The 25,293-nt window shown below is 38.5% G+C and overlaps 3 protein-coding genes across 3 annotated transcripts; 1 reads left to right on the top strand and 2 right to left on the bottom strand.

Annotated features, from left to right (window-relative positions):
• Nucleotides 1-1,164: 1,164 nt before the first annotated feature.
• On the top strand, nt 1,165-6,601 carry LOC112181999. Its single transcript, XM_024320426.2, has 6 exons — nt 1,165-3,588; nt 3,928-4,556; nt 4,785-4,994; nt 5,354-5,571; nt 5,683-5,742; nt 5,866-6,601. The coding sequence occupies exons 1-6, from the start codon at nt 1,248-1,250 to the stop codon at nt 5,912-5,914; spliced, it is 3,507 nt and encodes a 1,168-aa protein (XP_024176194.1). The 5' UTR covers nt 1,165-1,247; the 3' UTR covers nt 5,915-6,601.
• A 649-nt stretch (nt 6,602-7,250) lies between these two features.
• LOC112169261 (probable aspartic protease At2g35615) lies at nt 7,251-8,576 on the bottom strand. The gene is made up of 2 exons (XM_024306276.1): nt 8,228-8,576; nt 7,251-8,098 (listed from the first exon to the last, which is right to left on the bottom strand). Exons 1-2 carry the CDS (start codon nt 8,574-8,576, stop codon nt 7,251-7,253), a joined length of 1,197 nt encoding a protein of 398 aa, XP_024162044.1.
• A 9,835-nt stretch (nt 8,577-18,411) lies between these two features.
• Nucleotides 18,412-21,263, bottom strand: LOC112181994 (phosphatidylinositol 4-kinase gamma 4). Its single transcript, XM_024320418.2, has 2 exons — nt 19,352-21,263; nt 18,412-19,046 (listed from the first exon to the last, which is right to left on the bottom strand). Exons 1-2 carry the CDS (start codon nt 20,750-20,752, stop codon nt 18,660-18,662), a joined length of 1,788 nt encoding a protein of 595 aa, XP_024176186.1. The 5' UTR covers nt 20,753-21,263; the 3' UTR covers nt 18,412-18,659.
• Nucleotides 21,264-25,293: the final 4,030 nt, after the last annotated feature.

Below are 25,293 nucleotides of genomic sequence, written 5' to 3'. Positions count from 1 at the left end.
CATTTTAGTATTAATTTCATCAAAATCTTTGCAATATTCTTCATGAACACTGAAAGTAAAAAATTAAAACTCGAAAAAAAAATCAATATTTTCTTCATTGCTCATAGTTGTTAACTTACTAATCTTTTTATATAGATTGAAATAGACGAACATTGAAATTGAAAGGAAAAAAAATGGAAGTAAATCAAATTATGATTATTAGAAAACTTTAATATATTTTAGTTTTGTTATTGGTATAAATTAAATGAGAGATTTTCGTTAAAAAAATTCTTTTTTAATTGGATATGTCATATAAGGATATTTCTAGAAAGAGAAATGGGTTAGATAAGTAAATTTAATAATTGAAATTAAAATGTAGGGTGTAATGAGCAAATAGGGTAAACAAAGTAAATGATAGGGTGGCAATAGCCGCACCCTTTATAAAATCCTGCTTATTGTAATCAGGGGTTTAGGCTCAATGTCCCCCTCCTTTGTATTCGACAGTTTCATTAATCGAGGCTTGAGGACAACGACACTAGCCTTTTATTTCAGAAAAATCCTACGAATTTCACAAATTTCTTATCCAAACACACAATCATGACAAATATTAGTGTACTATTACGTATGCAACTATTAGTCTCTTAATATGATGCATCGAACCACTAGGGAGGCAAAGCTACACCTTTTTCCTTTGATGTGTTAGGGCGAACTTATAACCCATTATATGTCATTCAAGCGAAAAAGGCAAAATTAGCACATCCTACACGAGAACTTGTCATTTCTATTGAAGATGAAACTAGATCAACATAAAATAAAAATGTAAAACTTTCTAGATCATGCTTAATTACCTCAAAACTTTATATGTTAACCACTTAGGTTCAGCAGTTTTCAAGCTATCGGAACCAATCCAATTCTTAAAACCAAGAACAAAAGCCGCAAACCCTCACCACCATCAACGCCAGTACAATCCCCTTCGCCTAAACCTTACTTGACATCTCTCTACAATAGGTATGAAACACTAACCCTAAATGATCAAAACCTAATAGGTATGCCATTGATTTCAGTATCATCCGAGTAAAAATTGAAGATATTTTTATTTTTATTTATCCACGTATTGAGAAATAAAACTATATTTATATAATAGTTAAATAAAACTATAAATTTGATTAGAAAAGAAAAATTTGCCTTACCGGCTAGGGTCAATTTTTTAAGCCTAAAACCTCTCCAATGTCTGGGCAAACCTTTATGTAACCTCTCCATCTTCATCCATGGAGCTTCTGTATTCTTCAACCCCAACCAACCCCAACAGTCTCTCTTTCACTCCACCTTTCCTCACCAAGTTTCCCAATAAGTGTTGGAACCCGAAGAGCACATTTAGATACAGAAAACCCAGTAAAAACCCATCATTTTCAATCTATTTGCGTTCATGTAATAGCACAAAGTTTCAAGCTTTCGCACAATTTGGTCGACCCACGAGCCGCAGAAACTCGCTGAGGAAGAAGCTCATTGAAGACCGAAAGGTGAACCAGAATTCTGTTCCTTTAAACCCAAGTTCTGATTTTCAGCTTTTGAATAGCAATTTTGATGATTCTGAGAGTAAATTGAACTATGATAATGTAAGAGAGAGTGAGTTTAGTAACTGGGTTGCTGATGATAAGGTGAAAGAGGGTGAATTTAGTAATGATAGTGTAGCTGAAGTTAGTGAATTCAAGGAGTCAAGTCGAAAAGGTTTTGGTGAATCTATTTTGTTGAGAAAATTGGAGAGTTGGATTGAACAGTATAAGAGAGATAGTGAGTACTGGGGGATTGGTTCTGGTCAGATTTTTACAATTTATCAAGGTTCTGATCGTAATGTGGAAAGGGTTTTGGTTAATGAGGATGAGATCTTGAGGAGAAGCCGAATTGAGAGGCGGGGATTAGAGGGATCGCCGGAGGTGAACTTGAAAATTTTGCAGGCAGAGAGTTTAGCTAGGGAGATGGAGAGTGGGGCAAATGTGATTCCGAGGAATAGTTCAGTAGCCAAGTTTGTTGTTCAGGGTGAGGAGTCGGGTTTTGGGAAGACAATTCAGGGTTTTACTCTCCAACCGGACTTCTTGCCAAAGCTATCTAGAGTTGGGAGAATGATGGTGTATGTTTTGATTGCGTTGTGGGCATTGAAGAAGTTGTTTGGTTCTGGAAATAAAGAAGAGAAATACACAGAATTGGAGAAGGAAATGATGAGGAGAAAGATGAAAGCAAGACAGGAGAAAGAGGTGTTAGAAAAGGGCAGCCTGGAAGTGGAAGTTGTTCAAGAATCATCAGAACAGCCACTGGATTCTTTTGAAAAGCCTAATTTAGATAGGAAAGAACTTATGAACACTATTGTGAGCGCAAAGTCATTAAATGGTAAGCTGGCTTTACAAGATTCTTCAAATTCCATGACCAGTAAGTCATCAAAATTTGATCTTAAAGTGCAGGAGATAAAAAATATGGCCAGGAAAGCACGTGAAATTGAGCAAATGGAACATTCCTTGGTTGGTAATGATAAGAAAGAAACTCAGCCTCTGAATGATGAGTTTTCTGATGAAACCAAAGTTATTGAACAGCATACAGAAGAAGGGGCGAATACTCTAACTAACCTTTTGGACAGAGTTTGCAGAGAAGCTATGGGTAGTGATAATAACACTGCAGATTTTAGTAAGTTGGACTCTGTTGAGGATGAGGATTTTCAATCTTCTAGTACTTTATATGGAGAAATTTCAGGTGATATGCAAAGCACTAAACACCAGAAACATAGTGAAGAGAATCTAGACTTGGCAGATGATGCCCCTTTAGTTGATTCAAAAAAGGCCAAGAATGGTTCTGTTCAAGTAAAACCAAGGGTCATAAGGTCAGTGAAAGAAGCTAGGGAGTATCTTTCTAAGAAACGTGACAAAAATGAAGATTGCCAGACTGAACCTGTTCTAGGAAGTGATGCTCTTTCAAGGCTACAAAGGGATAAAAATGAGAACCAGGTGGGGGATATGGCTAACAATGCATTCACGTATGCGATTCTAGATGGAACATCAGATTCTCCACCTGCCAAAAATGCGTCCAAAGATTGTAGTCCAAAGGATAAGAAATTTGATGATATAACAATTCATAAACCTGAAGAAAGTGATGAAGGAGACAACATTGGTGATGTTCAAAGGCGCCAATCTTCATTAGACCATGAAGGTAATGGCGGCATTTCATTGACAGAACCTACTCAGAAACAAGAGAATTGGATAGAGGAAAATTTTAGTGAATTTGAGCCCATAGTTCAGAAGATTGGAGTTGGTTTTAGAGATAATTACATGGTTTCAAGAAAAAAAGAAGATCAAGAATCAAGCACCAATATAGCAGAGCTTGGATCTGATAAGGATGATGACAGTGAACTGGAATGGATGAAAGATGAGAGTCTTCGGGAAATTGTTTTGCAAGTCCGAGAAAATGAACTGGTAGGGCGGGATCCATTTTATATGATGGATACTGAAGATAAGGTCACATTCTTCAAGGGTCTTGAGAAGAAAGTTGAAAAAGAGAATCAAAAGCTGTTGAAACTGCATGGGTGGCTCCACTCAAATATTGAAAATCTCGATTATGGGGCAGGTAATTAACGTATTTCCGGCACTTATCTACCAATATGCTGAAATTATTAAATATTATTACCACCAGTTCAATAAGGTCTGTTGTGATGTTAGTTTTCTCATTTCTTTGTAAATGTTAGCTAGATTGGTTCCTTAAATAGCTAGATGCCACTGCTGCCTGTTTGGCCAGTTATGAGCTAGCATACTCTTGCTCCTTTGACAAGGAAATTAGAGGTGTGGTAGCTGTGAGTTTTAAGTTTTACCAAGCAATGAAACATAATTTCTTTAAATGTATATATGTAAACACACAGTTCAGATTTCTACGTTCTGGCACTGATATAAATTTTTGTTTTCACTGTAGATGGTATCAGCATATATGACCCACCAGAAAAAATTATACCACGCTGGAAAGGTCCTCCTATAGAGAAGAGTCCTGAATTCTTAAATTATTTTCAAGAGCAGCGGAAGGCAATTTTTTCTGAAAATGCTGGGATTTCATATCCTGTCAAGAAAGATGATAACTTGCTTGAGAAGTCAATACCCCAATCCAATGAGAATATTCCAAATTCCTTATCAGCCAATGACCCAAGGAAGAAGAATAAAACAGATTCCAAGACGGTTATAGAAGCTAGCGACGGTTCTGTTAGAGCTGGCAAAAAGTTAGGGAAGGAATTTTGGCAACACACAAAGAAATGGTCCCAGGGATTTGTGGAGTCCTACAATGCAGAGACAGACCCAGAAATTAAAACTACTATGAAGGACATGGGGAAGGATTTGGATCGGTGGATCACTGAAAAAGAAATACAGGAAGCTGCTGAGTTTATGACCAACATGCCTGAAAAAAGTAAGGAGTTCATGGAAAAGAAACTTAGCAAGCTTAAGAGAGAGATGGAATTGTTTGGACCACAAGCTGTAGTGAGCAAATACCGTGAATATGCAGAAGTGAAGGAAGAAGATTATTTGTGGTGGTTAGATCTTCCTTATGTGCTGGTAAGGCAGATATGCATTTTGAGTTTTGTGCTCTGTTAGCTCATTTCCTCATACTTTAAATATGTGGACTCTAATGGTTGTCTAGCATGGTATAAAATTCTAGGTGGTCTAGTTCACTTTCATCATCGAATAGTCTAACTACCACTTGATTTTAAGCTTTGTATGGATATATTCTCAGATTATAAGGAAGATACTCAGTAAATGGTTTGTTCTCTCTTTGTTTCCCAGTGCATCGAGTTGTACACAGATGATAATGAAGAACAAAGAATAGGATTTTATTCATTGGAGATGGCTCAAGATCTTGAATTGGAACCAAAGCCGTATCATATCATTGGTTTTGAGGACACTAATGACTGCAAAAACCTTTGTTATATCATCCAAGCTCAAATGGAAATGCTTGGGAATGGCCATGCATTTGTTGTGCCCCAGCCACCTAAGGTAAGGAATTAATTTGTTTTAATGCTTGACTTTAATTTTTCCAAGTACATCAGCTCAGAATTGCCTTTGTTGCAAATTTCCATGCGATTTATGATCTCAGCAAATTGTCATATGTAAGTTTTCCCTGTATGTCAAGAAACTCAAGTTTTGATGCTTTTTTATTTCAATATGTTTTCTAGTCTCAAATTGAATCCCTTTTCTGAGAGTAGGTCAATTGTTCCTTTCTGTACTATTTATGTAGATGATGGGAATAAGATTTCCTGTTGCTTTATTTTTTATTTTATTTATTTATATTTTTGCCTATTTTTTTCTTTATCTGTTGAAATGTATACATAACTGTCCACTTAACCCCCTTCCAGGATGTTTTTCGAGATGCCAAGGCAAATGGCTTTGGTGTAACTGTAATTAGAAAAGGGGAGCTTCAACTTCACGTGGATCAAACTTTGGAAGAAGTGGAGGAACAGATCACTGAGATTGGGAGCAAAATATACCATGACAGAATTATGCAGGAGCGCTCTATGGATGTAAGCTCATTGATGAAAGGTGTTTTTGGTTTCAGCGGTAAACCTATTAGGAGGTATATCTTAATTATCTTGAAGTTGTTTCAATAGAATACTTACTTACATCAGTTACATGGCATGCCTACAAAGTGGTGACATTTTGTGCATCTTGGTTGTGTTGATTACAGGAAAAAAATGAAAAAGATGATGAAGGATGTAACTGGTTTCAGTGGCAAGCCCACTAAGAGGTAGTTTCTTTATACTAGTGGAGTACTTCCCACGCATTAGTTAACTGGTATTGCAAAAAAAAAAAAAAAAAGGATTCCATTTCCAAAGTTGGCAATTTTTTATGTCTTTTGTCTTGATTGCAGGAAAAGATCAAAGCAGATGCTGAAGAAGCCTAAACAGAAAGAAAGGTGATATTCGAATATAGATTATAGATACTCCAAGTGAATCAGTGTTCTTAGACGTCCGTACTGTGGCTCTACATATGCCGGACAAAATTTGTACAAGCAATCAAAGTTACCATGACTTGGTGCAAGCCATTTATGGGACGCCGGTTCTTATATAGCAGGTGCTTGAAGTTTCACCTGTTTTTCTTCTTCTATCTTGGACCCTGGAAACCTGCTACAGCTTGGTGCCTAATTCATTTGCGTTGTGTCTCACCCAAGCATGTAGATGAATTACAGTCCAGCTTGCTCTTGATTCCCTGATTCCGCTAGCTGTTCAAGATATCAGTCACGGTGTATCATAACCCCGATCCGGCTTCCTCATTCATAGTCACTTCTACCTTGAGCCAGCATAATTTAACCACCTGCAAGTCCTGGGCAGCAAGGGTCAGTGCGGGAGCTGGTAAAGGCTCAGTCCTCTAGTCTTGCTGTACTTGAGATATTTATTTCAACATGTTACTTAATTTTTGTGAATAATCTCTAGCTTTTTGTTTAGATATAGTTATCTTTACTCGGAGTCATTCACTCCAAGAAATTAAAGATATTGTCATCTTTTCCCCGCATCCTGGTTTTGTTAGTAGCTTTTCTCAGCCTCATTTTGGGGTTTGTAGTGAACTATACAAGAATTATATCCGACTGCTTCTATGTTTTGCCCCTGTATTATTGTATCAAGCTAATCTCTTGCATGAAAAATTAATAAATAGATTTTGTAGCTACAAAGGTCCATTAACAAGTCAAGGGAAATTATCTTACCCTTCTTCACTGGTTAAGACTTTTGGAAGGACAAGAAATTCAGACACGTTCTGCTCAGCTTTTCACTAAAACAAAATAATGTGAAGTCAATCTTGATGTCTCACCAATTGAGAGATGAGCTCGTTATGTGTTGGCATATTCTCTTTTCCTTTTCTTTTTGCTGGGCTACCCTGTTCCTAGAATATTGCAATTGCTTTCATACATGAGTTGGATCTGAATCATATGAAGTGGATGATTTGGGGTTATTGATTCTGATCCTATATGACCTCACTGAGTCCTTAAACGACTTATTGCATTAAGGGTTCATGTGCTCACTTTTGCTATTCGCTGCATCAGGTTCGGGAGGGGACGTTGAGCTAGTCCTCTTGCCGCTTGGTTGATGGTGTATTCATGAATTGAGGTTCCTTGCCAGTGACATAGGGGCGTGCATGATTGGCCAAACTGAAAGGCATATATAAAGAATGAATGAGAGATACTCAGTGCACTATGCTAGCGACGACAAACAAGTACCTAATCATTTCAAAAACACAAAACTCCACTGCTTTATTTTGGCCTTAGGCGCTGTTATTGTCGCTATACTTCAAAGATACAATGTTGTTATTGAAGTCATATCCAACATTTACGTTCCTTTGCTGGTACATTCCAAGAACAGAATGACCCCTAAATGCTGGCAATATAGCCAAACAATGGTATCCCAGAGAGTTCTGATCCCAAGTGTTATTGGCACTCAACGGAAACTCCAGTCCTGTAAATTGGAATACTATTTCTGTCGAATCCAATCTAAAATTCGTATCGTTGTAACACACTGGAAACCTGCCATCCACATCTGGTAAGGATTTGAAATCCGACAAGATATCCTCTATTTTATTGGTGACTGCATAAAATGCTGGCAGTACCAGCTGAGTATGATCTGTTCCTGTATCCATGAAGACCCCTCCTTCTCCTTCTGGCGTCATATTGAACACTGATTTCGGAATGTCCAACATTGTACCATCAACACTAATGCCTTCTAGGCTTACAGAGTAAAAATCAATTGGACCAGTTAACAATGGGGTTTGAGTAGTATTCTCAGTGATGACTGCTACAGAGCCGAACTTAACAGAGCTATGGTTGCCTTCATTATTAGCTGATGTGCAATACGAAACATGAGGATACGAAATTTGGCCTACCAGGGAAGAAGGTTCTCTGCTTAGTCCCACAATTCCGGGTGGATTGTAACCTGATCTCGGGTCTACATTAGAGTGACGGCACCCGAAAATCATATTTGGTAAGCTAGCGCTTCCACTTGATCCATCATGTTCGAGCGTGATTGTTTCTGTAGCAAGGACTCCTTCAGAAGATCTTCCATCTCCATACGCAATCGTGTACTTGCATATACCATTAGGATCGGGGCATTGCGTATCTGCGGTTATGTTGCAGTCTAGAGAGCTACACCTTACTTCTACAAAGCTTGGTGAGTTTGAAGGATCATATATTGGTGTGCTTTGATTGTATCATTTCTAGCAAGGCATGCACTGCAACCAAATCAAACGGCTGGCATTGTCGAAGAATGCATAGGTATCCACTTTTGGGGTGCCAATTTGGAACCTCATGATGTAGTCTCCTAGTTCCAAATCAATGGGGGCACTTATTAATTTCTGCCATGGTTTACTTGACATTAGCCTTTTGAAGTAGTTTTGTCTGGCCAAGGTTCTCTGACGAGCTGATTTGATAAGATCAGCATGCGTTGCCTTGGGGTTGTGGCGCGGAGATTCAGGAGAGTCACGGTGAATGAGACGTGCCTCGAAACCCTTGACTGGTGTTTTAGGAGAAGAAATAAAGGGAGGGATGTTGATGACTAAAATGAGTGCAATGAGGGAGAATATCAGTGGTGAGGGCATTGTTCTTCTATATATTTTTGCTATTTCTTGTCAAGCAAAGTTTAAGACTTTGAAGTGAAGAGAAGAGAAACAGGACGAGAGTCGAATTCTCACTGTCGGTGTAATGCTTTACAGTCTTTACTTGAACTATAAGCCCTCGCAGTTTTATAGGGGAAGATTAATGTTTTCAAATGGTAATTTGTATATGCGTCTCTCTTTCAATACAAGAAAACACTACTACATACAACGTATCTCTCTAGATGGTAAATAATTTTTTTTATATCTTTACATGTTTTCAAATGGTATTTTCTGTGGTGTTTATACTGTAATTTACCATTTAAAAAATTAAAACATTCTTTGTATCTCATTTAAATTAAAAAAAAAGTTGGTACGTACAATGTATCTCTCAAGATGGTAAACATATAAGTTTTGTGACTAGAACAGCGATAGTAAAACTTGGAAACTTTTGTTAAATGCTTCTAGCTTAGCTAGTAGCTTAATCTTAAAAGATAAAAATTAATGGAAACCCATTAACACAATTTAATTAGCACAACATGATAAACATAAAGGTCCTGTTGTAACTGTACATACTCTTTTGTAAGAGCAAGTTCACCCGTTGGGTCATCCACTATATATTCACTAATTTTTAGTGTTTATTTTCACCTTTTGGGTCACAGGCATAATTTCCAAACTGACCTAGGTCACCAAAATCACTTTCTGTGTCACTTTCGTGACCTGCAAACTGACCCGGTGACCCAGATCAGTTTGGAAACTGTGCCAGTGATCCAGAGGGTGGAAATAAACACTAAAAAGCAGTGAATAATGGGTGACCCAACGAGTGAACTTGCTCTAATATATTAAGACCTCTTTCGGTAGTGTTTAGCACAAACAAGTTTTTTAAAAGAGCTTTCTGGGCCACAAATAACTTCTCATTGAATTTTTAGTACAATTTTCATGTGGTTCTAACAGATCACAGATGTGCTTCCAGCAATAGCACTTCCTACACTAACATTATAGCATATATATTCGAAAATAATGAGGACCTCTCTCATAATCTCATTACCACATGAATAGTTGAATACAGAGAAGACTGCACAATATAGGTAACTATTGTGTAACCGCAGGCAAGCATCTTCTTATATATCTTTCAAAGATTAATTCAGTGAGATTCAGATGTCTGGCTCGACTTCTATCTATTCCAATCAGAATTAATTAGGTTTCTTACAACTTACAAGCAATGTGATGTTAGAGCCAAAGTTTTGAATTGACACCATTTGGAGCCTTTCTTTCACTATAACTCTCTAAGTTACTCAAATTACATACACCGGCTCATTTGCTACATGTGTTTGAAATTACAACTCCATCTGATCGATTAACTAGTTGATATGGATGAGAACTCAGGAATAACCAACATGAAGAACACCCCACTACTGGAGGTGCTTCTCACCCCACACCTCTGTGCTAAACTTTATGAAAGTAAGATTAGATGTTATGTTACTGAATGCCCATATCCTAAGAGTGAAACCTTAAATTCACAATCTATGATGAGCAACACACTGATTTGCACATATGCCACTTCAATTCCAAAATCAGTAACACTAACTGAAAGTTTAAACTTTGATATCAAAGCTTTGATTTGCTTACTCTGCTTCTTCACTCTTCCCTGCACAGAAGCTCATTCATTGCTCCTGCGGTCAGGAAGGTAGAACAGCACTTCTGAGCATTGGACTGGTTCATTGTGGTTCAGCTTCTCAGCAAAATACACACACACACATGGCTTCTCAGGTGCCGATATCCGTACCTTTTGGTGTTCAGAATCTTCTGAGTGGACCGTGGAGACTTTGCCATTGGTGTTCAGAATGGATCGTGGCCTCGCCAGAAAAATCTGGAGGGATGGAATTCATCATCTTGAATCCTACTTTAATTTATAACTTGTGATCCTAACTTAAATGATTGCATTTTTCCCAAAACTGAGTAGTATGCTCAAGGTGAAATGTCATTGCTGGAGATGAAGTGAAGTATTGTGCTAAGGAAGGAAGAGGCTGTGGTAGTGGGGGGTTTGAAGAGATTTGAGAGAATATTTAAAGGGTTGCGAAATAGTTAAGTAAACCAGGGTGGAGTTTATAGTGGTAAACATCTAAGCTTAGAGACGAAATTGAGGGATCTCAAATCCATGTGAAAATTTTCAGTCAAAGATATGATTCCTGAACCGAGATTGGAATTCTGACTTCTGACTTGTGAGTACCACAAACAGATATCACGCAGAAAAGCTTAGTAAATTGATGGCTTTGACCATGTGAGTAGGATTTCCCAGAATGGGTAGTCAAAATACCACTCCTGTGTTCAACTTCAATGTAATAAGTAACTGGACAGTTCAAAATCTAGATGTTACATATAAAATATGCATTGCCCTAATGAGCAGGTTATAATAGTTAAAAAGAAAAGCGTAAAAATTAGAACAAATCACAGAAATTCCTTTGCTATAGCCTGTTATTTATATATAGGATCTCGGAAATATGTATAGAAACTAAAATTAAACGCACAATTATAATCACATAAAAAAAGTGTATAGAATCATTACCGATGAATATTCGTCGCAAATGTGTTTTTCATTAAAGTATACATATATAGTATTCTTTTTGTTTTGATAGTTTGGTTTAAAAAGTTTCATTACCGGACGTTAAATGACCCTTTTGGGCTCCTAAGCGAGTTGTGGGAATTAATTGAATGCCACAGCTTAGACCAAAAAAAAAAACTATCCCACAGCAAATACATTCATTTTAGGCCTTGTATGATGCACGGAAAAGAGATTAATTCCTTAGTCTTTCCCATGTGCATGGGAAAATAAGGGCTTGTCCGGTAATGTTTTTAAAAATGATTTTTCAAAAATCGATTTTGAAAAAAAAACGAGAAAACAAGATTGGATTTTTGATATCCGAAAATGTGTCCGGTAGCTTATTCCGAAAATAATTTTAAAAAATGAGAGAAGATTGCGACTAGAGATGAGAGAGAGACCTAAGAAGAAGATAGCGACGTGAGAATATGGAAGAAGAGAGCACATTCTTTTTTTTCTTTGTTTTGGAAATATATCTCCGTGTTTTCTAAAATATGAGAATGAAAATGTGAAAACGTCTATTTGTCGTTTTCCTGTTTTACGAGTAAAATAAAAAATTATTTTCAAAAATTATTTTCTGCATTTTTGAAAACAGACCAACGAACGCATTTTCAAGCCATTTTCATTTTATAAAATGAAAAAGATGACTTGAAAACGTTACCGAACGCCACCTAAATTTCCCACTAGTTTCCCTACCAATATTTGGAAACGTTGGGAAAGTAATTGGAAAATGTATTTTACTTTCCTTTCCGATATTTGGTTTGTGCATGAATAGGAAAGTAGGTAACATCAATTTTCCAATAATATCCTTATTATCAAAACATAAACAATTCAAGATTAAAAAATTTATTAGATAATTTAGTAATAACAACTATTAAAATAACATTTAGAGTAGTCAATTAATGTGCAATTAATGCAGGGGAAGTATGAGGGAAAATGAATCCCTGGGGTGTGGGAGGATCCATTTTCCCCCTTATTTTTCCTTCATGCAAGAACGTTGTTCATTTTCTTGGGTGTAGGGCTGGGCGTTTGAGGCCGAAAACCCGAGGAACCGATCCGGAAGCCCGAGAAACCTACGGTTCAGGTCGGGCTTTGCTGCGTTTTTTTACGGTCCGGGCTAAGACCGAACCGACAACCTTGTTAACGGGCTGATCTCGGTTTCTAATATCTCTAAGTTCGGGTAACCCGAACCGGCCCGATACCTACACCATGTATACTTGTTAGCCTCTCATTGGTCTTTAATTATCTCATTCAGACTAACCCTCGAGTCAAATACGAGTACACGAACTCAGCCTTTTGTCCTTCACATTTTGACATTTTGTTGTTTTGCTTCATTTAGTCGAACACGAACCCAGAACCCTAGCCCCCAAATTTCTTCCCCAATTTCTTCCTCAATGGCTTAATCAGTCGATCAGTGAATTGGGTCGATCAAGCATTGAAGCCTCAAGCCTCTGTCCCAATTTCTTCCCTCAATCAGTCAATCCTTTCCCGATCAATCTCGACTCACTCTCCTGATCTCTTAGTTCGTTGCAAAGCATGGCGTCAACTGATACAAGCATGGCTTCAGGGGGCACCCCAAATGCTATAATTCTGGCTGCTAATACAAGTCAGTCTAATCCGGCAAGTTCAACAGCTCTACCACCTGTTGACCCGAAAGCGAAGGAGAAGAGGAAGAAGGTTGAGAAGGCCGGAAAGTTTCGATCCGATGTTTGGCTGCACTTTGATAGGATTGAGAAGCCTGTGTTCGAAACAGTTGATGGGAAGATGCAGCAGGTTCGAACTGTCACTAGTGCCTAATGTAAGTACTGCTCAACCGATTTGTCTTGTGATTCATATGAAAATGGGACTAGTTCTCTTAGGAGACACATTCATAATGTTTGTAAGAAGTATCTGGGTAGACCTAACATATAGAAAGGGCAGACGCTATTGGGTAGTGAAAGGAGTGTAAGTGTTGGTGGTGAATCGAGTCTAGCAGTTAAATTGTGGTTGTAGGATCGATGTATGGTAGCTGCAGTTGAGATGATTGTGATGGATGAATTGCCATTCAGTGCAATTGAAAGGAAGGGTTTTAGGCATTTTTGTTCAGTGGCTGTCCCAAAGTGGGAGATTCCATCTAGAAGAATAATAATGAAACTGTTTCTGAAGATGTATGATGGAAAAAAATTGGAGTTGAGGAAGGAATTGATGAGCCAGAGTTTGTGTCTAACCACTGATACTTGGATATCAATGCAAAACATAAACTATATGGTGCTAACTGCACATTTTATAGATTATGGATGGAGGATGCACAAAAGAATTCTCAACTTTTGTGTAATTAGTAATCATTCGGGCAATAGTATAGGGAAGCTTATTGAAACATGTTTGATTCAATGGGATATCGAGAGGGTTTTGACAATTAGTGTTGATAATGCCCCAACTAATAAGCATGCAATTGATTATGTGAGGAAGAAAATGGGGAATTGGTCGAAGCAACCAGTTTTAGGGGGTAAGTTTCTGCATGTGAGGTGTTTGGCTCACATCCTCAATCTCATTGTGAGATCAGGACTCACAATGTTAGATAGGTCAGTGGGTTCAATTTAGAATGCAGTTAAGTTTGTTAGGAGCAGTTCATCCAGGCTTGAATTGTTCAAGAAGTGTGTTGAGAAAGAGAAGTTGGAATCTAAGAAAATCTGTGTCTTAGATGTCCCAACTAGGTGGAATTCAACATTTATTATGTTGGAGACTTCCATAGAGCTTAAGAAAGCCTTTAATAGGATGGCTAACGAAGAGGACAACAAGTACAACAACTATTTCGATGAACCTAAACCTGAACCTGAAGACACTGATGGGGAAGAGGATGGTTTTATGGTGGTTGATCCAAAGTCCAGAAAGAGGATTGGACCACCAAATGACCATGATTGGGAGAAAGCTGCAATTTTTGCGCAGTTCTTGAAGGTCTTCTATGAGGTAACCTTGAGAGTTGGTGCAACAAACAGGCCTACCTCACATCGAGCATTCCATGACATTGTTAGCATTAAAGCTGAGATAGAGGACTTGTTCGATAGAGATGAGGAAGATTTTGAGCATGAGGCACACAAAACCCTTTATCAGATGGCTGTGAAGATGAAAGCCAAGTTTACGAAGTACTTTGCAAAGCTGGAGGACATGAGCAAGCTTCTTTTGGTAGCTTTGGTGCTAGATCCTAGGTATAAGCTTAGGAGTTTTGGCAGTACTTGTCGAGATATGCTTGGATATGATGGTTCGCAAGTTAAGAAGGCATCGGAAGAATTGAAAGAGTTAGTTGTGCAGCTTGCTGACTTGTATGCATCTTCAAATGGACCTCAGAAAGGTAAAACAAGTTCAGGGAGTGGCATTACTAGAGGAAGGTGTGGAAGCAGTAGCTGTAGTACAAGGACCTTGAGTGGCAAAAGGGCTGACATGTTAAAGAAAATGGAAAACAGAGTTGAGGGAATCGGAAGAGGTGGTTGTGCAACATGAAGTGGACAAATATTGTCTTGATCCAATTGAAGATCCTCCTGAAGAAGAGGATTGGGATATTTTGATGTGGTGGAAACTTAATGGAGTGAAGTACCCAAATCTGCAACTTGTTGCCAAAGATGTGCTTGCTGTCCAAGTTAGTACTGTGGCTTTTGAGAGTGCCTTTAGTACTGGAGGTAGGGTGATTGATGCCTATAGAAGTTCAATGACTCCAAGAACTATGGAAGCACTCATATGCATGCAAAATTGGATCAATTCTACTAGCAAATCCGAGATTGAGTACTTTCCAACTACCGAAGAGTTCAAATTCTATGAAAAATGGAAAGAGGTGTGTGATTTGTTCTATTTTGGTTTTGTATAGCTTCTGCATTTGAAACAATAGGTGAACTACCTGTGAGTACTTTTGGTGCAGAACATCAGCTTGAGGATACTGCCTCAAGTGAAAAGGGTCGTGCGGGAAGACTCTCAAAAGCTGCAAAGATAACAATCGATATTGATGCAGCAGTGGATTCAAATATTTCATCTTGGATGCTTGATGGCTTGATGCAGGTTACTTAATATAAGCTATGTGAGTATGTGTTGTGTACTTGTGTTCTGTTGTATTGGTGTGTTTCAGTTTTTGACTTGTTTGTGTTTTTGTAAAGTGTGGGACTGCATTGTGATGTGATAGTGTGTTAGTGTGCAACTGAAATTTCTGATGCAATGAGTTATGTGTTAGTGTGTTACTTAATTTAAATTTCTAATGCATACAATTTCTGATGCAATGTGTTATGTGTTAGTGTTCTGTTGTGGACTTGTGGCCGACATTTTGAAATGATAGTGAGTTATGCATGTTTTGTTGTGTTATGGAATTGATTTGATATTTTTGTAGACTGTTGGAGGCTTAGATTGATCAGCAAGAGAGTCATGCTGCTGCTGCAATGATGTTGTTGCTGCAATGTTCATATTTATCTTCAATTGCTTTGATTGCTTCTCAATTCCTCCTATTCATCTTAAATTGCTCATTTGCTCGTCATCTTCAGTTGGAAAATTTGTTGATTTTGTTCTATTCTTTTTAAGTTCAAACTGTGAGTACTTTGCCAAACCATTTGTGAGTTAAGTTGTGGCTACTATGCACTTGTGCTATTCTGGAATCAGTGGAATGCATTAATCATTAAAATGCATTATGTTGTATTGTATTTGATTATTTGTGGAATTTGTAATGCTTGATAGTTGATTCATTGTACTGTGGTCATTCTCTTTTTTTTTTTTTTTATACATCAACATATTTAAATTTTTTTATTTTATTTTATTTTTTATATAAATTTTGAATAAGGGATTAGGTGATATTAGCTCCTCGGAGGCAAACGATGTAGGGAACAAGTCCCACTCTCAATCCCGAAGGAGAGGGATTTGCCACACTCTGGGAACCCACCGCCCGTCCCCCTATTATTATTTTATTAATAACATAAAAAGAAAATACAACCTAAAGAAGGGGGGGACATAAACCTTACCCCAAAAGCTAGAAAGAAAGTCAAAAGGAAGTGAAAAGATTGAAGCAGAACCTCAAATTTACCCAACTTCCAACTGTTAAAACAAGCCCAACACCAACCCATGCAAGAAAGAGAGTTAAACATGGCGAAGGTAAGGGAATCCCAGATCATCCATACAAAGATAAGGAGATATATTAGGCGGAGGAGAAACATGACATACCAGGGATGGAGAAAGTAAGCCCATGTTTGTCATTCTATCAGCCACTGTGGTCATTCTCTTCATTCTATGAGTTATGATTTATGTTGTATGGTTATTGTGTTGCATTTTTATCTGATTCATATGAAAACAGGAAAGCTAGTGTTAACTGGGAAAGCTGGAATTCTGGAAATCCGCCAAATCTGTGTTCTAGGACCGATAGCCCGAAAACCCGGACCGAATGTTACGGATCGGGTTACAGTCGGTCTGATGTGGGAAAATACTGTGAACCGAACCGAGACCGATTACTCAGGTTCCCCTAAAACTAGGACCGGACCAGACCGCGCCCAGCCCTACTTGGGTGTGCCAAACGAGAGCTCAATTTAATAATTTCAGATAGCTATGTTAAACAAGTTCCATTCTTAGCGTTGTGGGGAGAGGGGAAATAATTCAGGTTAACAAATCGGATTGGGGTTGATTAGTATCTGACTTGAAACCCAAAATGACAGGAGACAAGCACATGCGCCGGCAAGACAATTGCTATGTCTACTTATACCTTGATGTATGCCAAAAAGCTTAAGGACTAATTCAGCAATGGAGACCAGTTGGATTTGGAACAAGCCAGATTAGAAGTTCTCTACAGGTAAAAGGTTAGAAGTTGGAACAACTCAAATTGGTCGTTCCAGTTCAGTATTCTTCACTAGAGTCGCAGCATGTGTGGTGTCAATCAGTAAAAACTCTGATATTCAATGGTATAAACACCAAAATCATCACTAGGTACAATAACAACCTGCACATGAATGGGTGAAATCAGTGCAATCTGGCAGACATCCAAGCAACCAACACTGATCCGGAAGAGTTACAGCCCTAAAGAGAGCAACACACCCAGAGTTACGCATTTAATCTAACATTTCTTTGTCCTGTCAAAAGTTAAGCATAAATTAGATACAATTATTATTTGAGCAAGTTCAATACCCTCAAGGGTCCATTAGGACTTGCAGATTCGAGGGAAACATCCTTCCTACACTGAGTGAGTTCAACATATAACTCGAATTAATATAGCAGTTGCGAGGTTTTCATCCATTACCAGTACCATTAAGATTTGAGTTTGAGGCTTTCATTTACTTGCTCCTCTCTTTCGGCGGTGTTGAGTAAGGTAGGAGCACATGTCTTGAGAATGCAGGGGATGGTCTTGAGATGGTTGAGCTTTTTGTTCAAGCAAACAGCCTTTTCTTCTTGTATTGCCATTTGCCTGTGCCCACAGATTCCCCTATTGCCTATGCCCATCAACTTCTCTATTGCCGTGCTGGGGTAAAGGCAAATCAGGAGGAATTTGAATCCTCCTTTATAACTTGTGATCCTAACTTAATAGTCTATAATCAAAGCACTCCAGCAACCATGTTATGCAAAACCGATAGGTAATTATGGAGACGAAGTGGTGAAGGATTGTGCTGGCATGGGGACGAAGATAAGACCCACTAAGCGTAAGACTAAGAGAAGAAAAGGCTTGGAAGGTCACTCATCAAAGCTTGGAGAGAAGAATGAGCCGAGGGATCTTACGATTCAAAGTTCAAACTTTAAAAGGCTTGGAAGGTTTGCTTAAAGCTTGGAGACAAGAATGAGGGATCTTTACGATTCAAAGTTTGAATTTTCAGTCAAAAATTCAATGATTTACTTTCTGAACCAAGATTGCAAATCTGTGTGTCAGCGATAAGGACCACCGTACAAACTACCGGAGCCGGTTTATGGGTTGGTTTGGCATCTCTGACACTGTGCAAGTAAATGATGGTTAAGCCATTTGCCCATGTGAGCTGTGTACCGATCCATTTCTGCCTAATGTAGTCATTTTTGCTTTGGCGGAGAAGTTGAATGGTGAAGACTCGCAACTCATGTGTCCAACTTCAATGAAGGAAGTTCGTAATTGAACAATTCAAGAGTCAAATTACATATAACAATGCATTGCATTTCCTAGAATGGGTAGCAAAATACATGTATCACGATACTCGCCGTGGGGTTCTGCAGCTCTAACGAGCACTTACCCACTCCCAGATTAACCCTAAAATGTGTGTGTAATAGTTAATAAGAAAAAGCATCATGATAGTACCAAATCAAACTTGTCATCAATAGAAACACTGAACTGCTATTACAAAGCAAAGCCTTGGAATTTAACACGAAATTGTCATGACCTTAACTCGTCAATCAAAAGAGAATCAAGTCTATAATGAACAAACGAGATGGAATTCTTCAAGGAGCATGAGCCAAATGGAGATCTACTGGAACATGCACCATTAATCACATGTAAGCTATAAACTGTATATACCTATCCACATAATTCAGCAGTGACATCAGGAAAGTGAATCAGCAATCTCATCAAGACGGCGATCCATAATTTCGGATACAGTCTCAAGAAAAGCATCTTCACTTGAGTCAGGGAGCACAGAATCGTTAGCTTCTTCAACTATTTCCTCTATCACAGATTCCTTATTCAAGGTTTTTCTGCACATTATGCTTCCTATGTCAAAAGGAGTGAGCCCTCTCTCTACTCCTTTCTTCAGCAGCATGGTTGAAATCCGAAGTGTGCGAGCACATTTTGGTGGCATCTCCCATCCATGGAACTTCAGAAGGGCAATATCCTCCTCAGTATCCAGTGATTTTATGTAATCAACCACCTCCTCAGCATAGGGTTTGCGTGCTTGTGGCCAATAGAGCCAGTCGAATGTCACATCTTCAAACTGCAATAACAGCATATACATTATTAGAACATCAAAACATATAACAGGTAGAAAAATATAAACGTTCAAGTATACTGGGTGAAATGAAATATACATCTATTATCAAGACTAATCCTAAACAGTCAAAAATCATTGATGCAGGACACATATTGGCATACCAGGACACATTTTGGACGGAAGGGAAAAGAAATGACAGGACCATATCATGACAATGAACAGATGAATATGTATGCAAAACAAACAGATGCAAATAAAATGAATGGAAGGGAAAGTCAAAGTAAAGATAAAGCGAGTTTAGAACATACACTTTCGGGCAAGCAGTAACCATGGTCAATGGGAATCAGCATAGTCTGGCCACCTTCACCCTCTTTGCTCAGCAAGATATTTCCTGCGTGTCTGTCCGCATTGGCCAATCTCAGGTCCAAAACAGAAATCTTATGCACTTCCTCAGTTGGGAACGCACCAGGGCCCATGTCCTCACAACTTCCATCATTCTCCATGAACTTCTGCAAGGAACCAATTTTGACCATTACATCTTCTGGGTTGTTGAATCCTCTATGAAAGCACTTCACTATGAATGTTGGTGGAACTCCAGCAAAGCCTTTCCCATCACCATATAACATACGCCGCCCACCCTTTGGATGATCCAAAAGGTAAGCTGCAACCTCTCTGAAAGCCCCTTCTCCAACTCTTGTCCCCTTTTTCAATCCTTCTCCATCTAATGACAATGGAAGCCCTCTTGGATTGTTCACAGCCATAGGCTCCTCATCAATTGGCTTAAACACAGACACATACTTTTTCCCAGATGAGTCCAACATAAAATACGCTCCTCCTGTACCCTCCATTGATCTGATTGGGTGATTCCCACTCTCTAGTCCTTCAACTGTTTCATCAACCATATCCCAGATCACAGACGGCAATTCAATCTTGGGGTTAACAATGACAGGCTCCAACCCAAATTCTCTATCCAGCGGCTTTCTTGGCTCAATCATCTCATCGACTTTGTAACCTCTGCTAAACTCTTGCTCACCAGCATCATATTGCTGCTTCACATTCTCTCCATCAATTTCTTTTTTCCCATCATCCACATGTGACGCCACAATAGACAACTCAAAGTTCTTCTCAACGGGTCTAGCACGAAGTTTTGCAGACTTCCGAACCAACAAATGTAACACACCATCATTCTGTTTACATATGTCATCAATAAGCTTCTGATCCTCAAGTGGCTTTCCATCCAACACAACTTCCTGCTCCTCTAGATCAACAAACTCTTTACTATTCTTCGCAATCTTCTGCTTTACATACCCAACATCTTTCCCACGCTCCACATGGAACGTTAACTCTTTCCCACAATTAGTTCGAACATTGATCTCCTGAAGATCAGACAGCCTAAGAACCAAATGCATCACATTCCCATCCGACACTCCATATTCCCTCAGTATCGAATTACTCCGAGCCAGCTCCCGTCCTCCACACACTAGCTTCTGCTTCTTCACAACAAACCCCTTATATGTCTGAATCCTAAGCTTCACAGACTCAATTGAATCCGATTCCAACACACTCATAGGAGTAGTCGATCCCGAAACAGACAGGTATATCAAAATCGATTCACTCGACGACATACACGACATAGCAGGACAGTTACCACCAGTGAGCAACGGCTCACTGTGAACCGGACTAAGAGCGGCAACACCGGCCGACGACATATCGTTTTCAAATTCACAACCTTTCTACAAATCAATTCAAAAACCTACCAAACCCTAACTAAAGATTCACAAAATTTACAAGAACCCAGCCATATTGGACCCAAAATTGACCGCCTAGATTCAAACACCCAGATGATCAATTCCAAACCCGAGATTGGAATTTACAATCTGTACACTAAAAACTAAAAAAGCCCCAAACTTTCAACACTCCCCCTTTCCCCCGATCAAAAGGGAACAACTTACCCGATCCAAACCCTAGGAATTCATCGCGATCAAAATTGCAATCGGAAATCAAATTACCACTAACCGATCAACAGCGACGGCGATCGATCCTTACCCAGGAGGGAGAACCCAAAGCTGAATTGCGATTCGGTTGTAGCAGCGACTAGGTTTTTTTTTGGTTTGGTTTGGAAGAATATTTTTGAGTTGGAGTAAGGAGGAGGACCAACAAAGACGCGTGGAGCCGACTGAGAAGTTTAAGCGCATAAGACATGGGGTGTCTGACTTTGACGAGGGGATTGGATATATAGTTTCCAATGCGGTAGGAAGGTTCTGGGAAGGAGCTGGCAAGTGGAGTCGTGACCAAGAAACTAGGGGAAATAAAAAGCTCAGAGGTTACGTGTATTGGCCAATGAGGGGGTGCCACGAGTAAACGTGATGAGGGGGATTCCTAGCTACCGTTTCTTACAAGGATGGGGGTAATTTTTGGGTTTCCCGTTTGTCCAGGTAAAATGGACTGTGTCTTTTGACTCGAAAGGATAAGATAGGAGTTTGAATTTTTTGAAATTTAGAAATAGAAAAGCCAACTGTTGACACTATCAAAAAAAAAAAAATTGTTGATACTATCTAATGAGAAATCTTTCGTACAGGCCGCATAGCGGATGGAATATTTGAGTCTCTTCAATCACCCAATTATAATTCTTCATGTGTACAGTTTTTAAATATTACGAGTAATTTCGGTATTAGGCGGATCTAAACTAGAGACAGTGTGAGTATGAGGATTTTAAGTGAAGGTTTTTAGAGCATCAATCTCTGACAGTTTTTTTTCATATAATCTTAATTATATGGACTAAAAGGTTAAAATCTCTATAATTTTTCTTCTATAGCTTTTTTTTTTTTGTTAATGAAAAGAGGTCAGCCTATTATATAGATTCAGTAAGCATTACAAAAATGAAACACTCCTATGGGGTCAACAAAAAGAATCGTTCCATAGGGAACCCTAAAACCTATCCTGAAACAAGAATAATACCCAGGAAACCCCCAGTACACCCACCTTTTAGAAAGTCCACGCACCATAATTCCAAACAAAAACCTAGAAACTCCAAAGCTAATAAAATAAAATGATCCTCAGAGCAACTGGTTCTTGCGACATAACAAAAATTTAAACAATACCATGCGCCAAAAAGACCCAATCCATCCAAAGCAAATAAAACCCTAGCCCAAAGAAGAGCAAACCCAAGGTGGAGGCCCAGATGGCCCAACAAGTCCAATCTTTGGAAGGACCTGGGAAGAGATTCCTGCCGCAGCTCATGGCCAGCCGTTTAGTCATCACCCAGCCGTTCACCGCTGGCGGCCACAACCTTCCCCGCCAACGTTTGAGCAAGATGTGTGTCAATCCCAACACCACCGTTCTGATACAAGAAGTCAATATGTAAGCACCTCAACCCAATACAAACCAAAAGATCCACAATTGGGTCAAATCCATACACAACCAGATTCTCCCTCACCACCCTAGGACAAGGGAGGCTGTTGGTCACACACCTGAGACACGAGTTATCTAGAAGACGACTCTAATCCAAACTTGGAGCAAAGGGATACCGTTGTTTGCTGCCACTACTGAGAAGAAGATTAGGAAGAAGAGCGCCACCACCCTTCCAAATCCAAGGTACAGGATACCATTAAAACCTGCTACCGCGGTCACCCAAAAAAGGAATAGGAAGGAGGACAGCGCCATCCCTCCATATCCAAAGAACAGGACCACCACCAAACAAAATTGATCGCAGTCGAGATACCTCTCTTGTGAGAGTCAAAAGGAAGCGACGATGAGTGTAGCCCTCACCTCCATCCAACAACACAATCGGAAATACCGGCTGTGGTTGTTGAGGTAGCAGCGCTGCCACCTATCAAAGCCAGTAGTAGCCCTAGGGTTTCTCCCACGAGAGAAAAGGAGAGTATTGATTTCTTATATGACAATTATTTTCTATAGCTTCTCTATCACATTCTCTATAATTTATTACCCACAGTCAAATATGGTAGTATTTGTTTAAATTTGGAAATGTAATCAAAATACATAAAATAAGTTATAAGAAAAATATTGGATATGCTCTTATTAGGTGGGCGGACTCTAATAAACTATTTTTATTTTTTATTTTTTTATTTTTATAAAAGTCCCTCCTACACAAAGTAGGAGTAGCAAGTTTGAACTCAATTTGATTTTACAAATCCTTCTAGGAAAAGACCTACTTCTCTAATATACTAAAGAATTGAAAACCTTTTCAGTGCCCAATTAGGCTAAAAGACACTCTCTATAAATAGGGAGAGGGTGACTATAATATCTTCATTCATTCAATAATCGATATCTTTCTCTTATTTTCATTCACATATACCTTTTCTTTGTCATTTCCCTCGCAAAGATGGTGCACACAGATGCAAGGTTTGTGGTTGGTGTGGTTGGGAATGTCATCTATGGCGGCCTTTTTCTCTCCCCAATTCCTACATTCATACAAATATGGAGAAAAAAAGATGTGGAAGCTTTCGATCCAAAACCTTACCTTACAACAGTGTTAAACTGTTTGTTCTGGTATTACTACGGATTGCCATTCATTAACCCAAACAAGATTTTAGTTGTCACTATTAATGGAATTGGATTATTTATAGAGCTTATATACCTTATTATATTCTTCTATTATGCCGCATCAAAAGGACGATAGAGGGTTGCTACATACTTTATATGTGAACTTATTTTGTTTCGGGCTTTGGTGGTTGCAACTATGTTGGCAATACCTAAGCATAAGATGGCAATGAATCAACCTTTGAGGGCTGTCGTAGTTGGAGTGATCTGTGATTTTTTTCAATGACCTCATGTATGACTCTCCTTTGTTCAATGTGAGAGATGTCATTAAAACCAGAAGTGTGAAATATATCTCATTCACTCTCCTAGTGGCCAACTTCCTGAATGGTTGTTGCTGGTAGGGGTGTAAATGAGCCGAGTCGAAGCGAATACCAAGGTGATCATGTTGGGCTCATTTGTTTTTTTATCGAGCTCGAGTCGGGCTAAAGCTTGAAATTTTTTTTCCATGCTCAAGCTCGGCCCCACTTGAATATTTTTCTTAAGCTCAAGCTAGGCTCGGCTCAGCTCAATTTATTGGACGAGCTCGAGTTTGAACAGGCTTGTCTTGGCTCATTTTACTTTAAATTAAGAAAAAAGAAGGAAGAAAGTAAATTTAAAATAATAATCCAAATTTGACTACTAACCATCTCACACAAATCCCTTTTGACTTTATTGTAATATGTTATACTTAAATGCTTAGATTCTTTTCCAATTGAAAAGGAAGATAATAAAAAGAAATTAAAGATTGGAGATTAGAAACATTATATTATAAATTTTCATGAGTCGAGTTTTAATACAGGTTGAGTTTTAACTAACTCGAGCTACCCACGAGTTTATAAGGGATGCCATTCTAAATGAGTTTTCTCATTAAGTTTCAATGAAAACTTAAAAAAAAAAAAAAAAAACTAGAGCTACTCATGAGTTAGATGAGCCGAATATATTATTGTTCAAGCTCGGCTCGTTATTTTATCGAGCTTATTATTGATCTCAAACTTTGCTCATTTATCTTACAAACACGAGCCGAACGAGCTAAAAGCGAGTCGAATACGAGTTGAACACGAGCTGTATCGAGCCTATGTACAACCCTAGTTGCTTGCTGGATATCCTATGCTCTTATTGAAAAAGTGGACTACTTCATTTTGATTAGCAACGGTCTCGGTGCAATTTTTGGAGCATTTCAATTGATAATTTATGCAATATACTATAGAATTACACCAAAAGATGAAGACCTCTCTGACAAGACTACTAATGAAGTGCAACTCTGTACTAATGTCTAATTATATATCACATATCCATCTAATCATAATCGCTTTAAAATTATAGGCCTTTTGTTTAATTTTCATATTTTACAAGTACTCTATATTTAGCTTTTTTATTTTTTATTTTATCTTTTTGGGATCAATTTTGTAGTTTTGATCAAGTATGTATAAAATTTGCTTCTACAGTCAAGGAATTGAGTTGCATTGATATTTAGAATTTCATGCTTTTTCAACGATGTTAAAAAAAAAAAAACACGCAACATCATATTAGAAGAGAGAATAAATTCAAGAACATTTATTTTAGATATTGAGTATCTACAATAAATCAAATTGAAAACTCAAAATTAGATGGAAAAAATTCCAAAAATTCCAATTCTACAGCCCAATGACACAATATATTCTCGATTGAAACACTACTTTTTCATTAGTCACTTGTCAAGTTAGAAATTGAA

This window comes from Rosa chinensis, chromosome 1 (assembly GCF_002994745.2).
Source record: "Rosa chinensis cultivar Old Blush chromosome 1, RchiOBHm-V2, whole genome shotgun sequence".
Taxonomy (NCBI): domain Eukaryota; kingdom Viridiplantae; phylum Streptophyta; class Magnoliopsida; order Rosales; family Rosaceae; genus Rosa; species Rosa chinensis.
The sequence above is the reverse complement of the archived record's forward strand: the minus strand, read 5'-3'. Positions and strand labels throughout refer to the sequence as shown.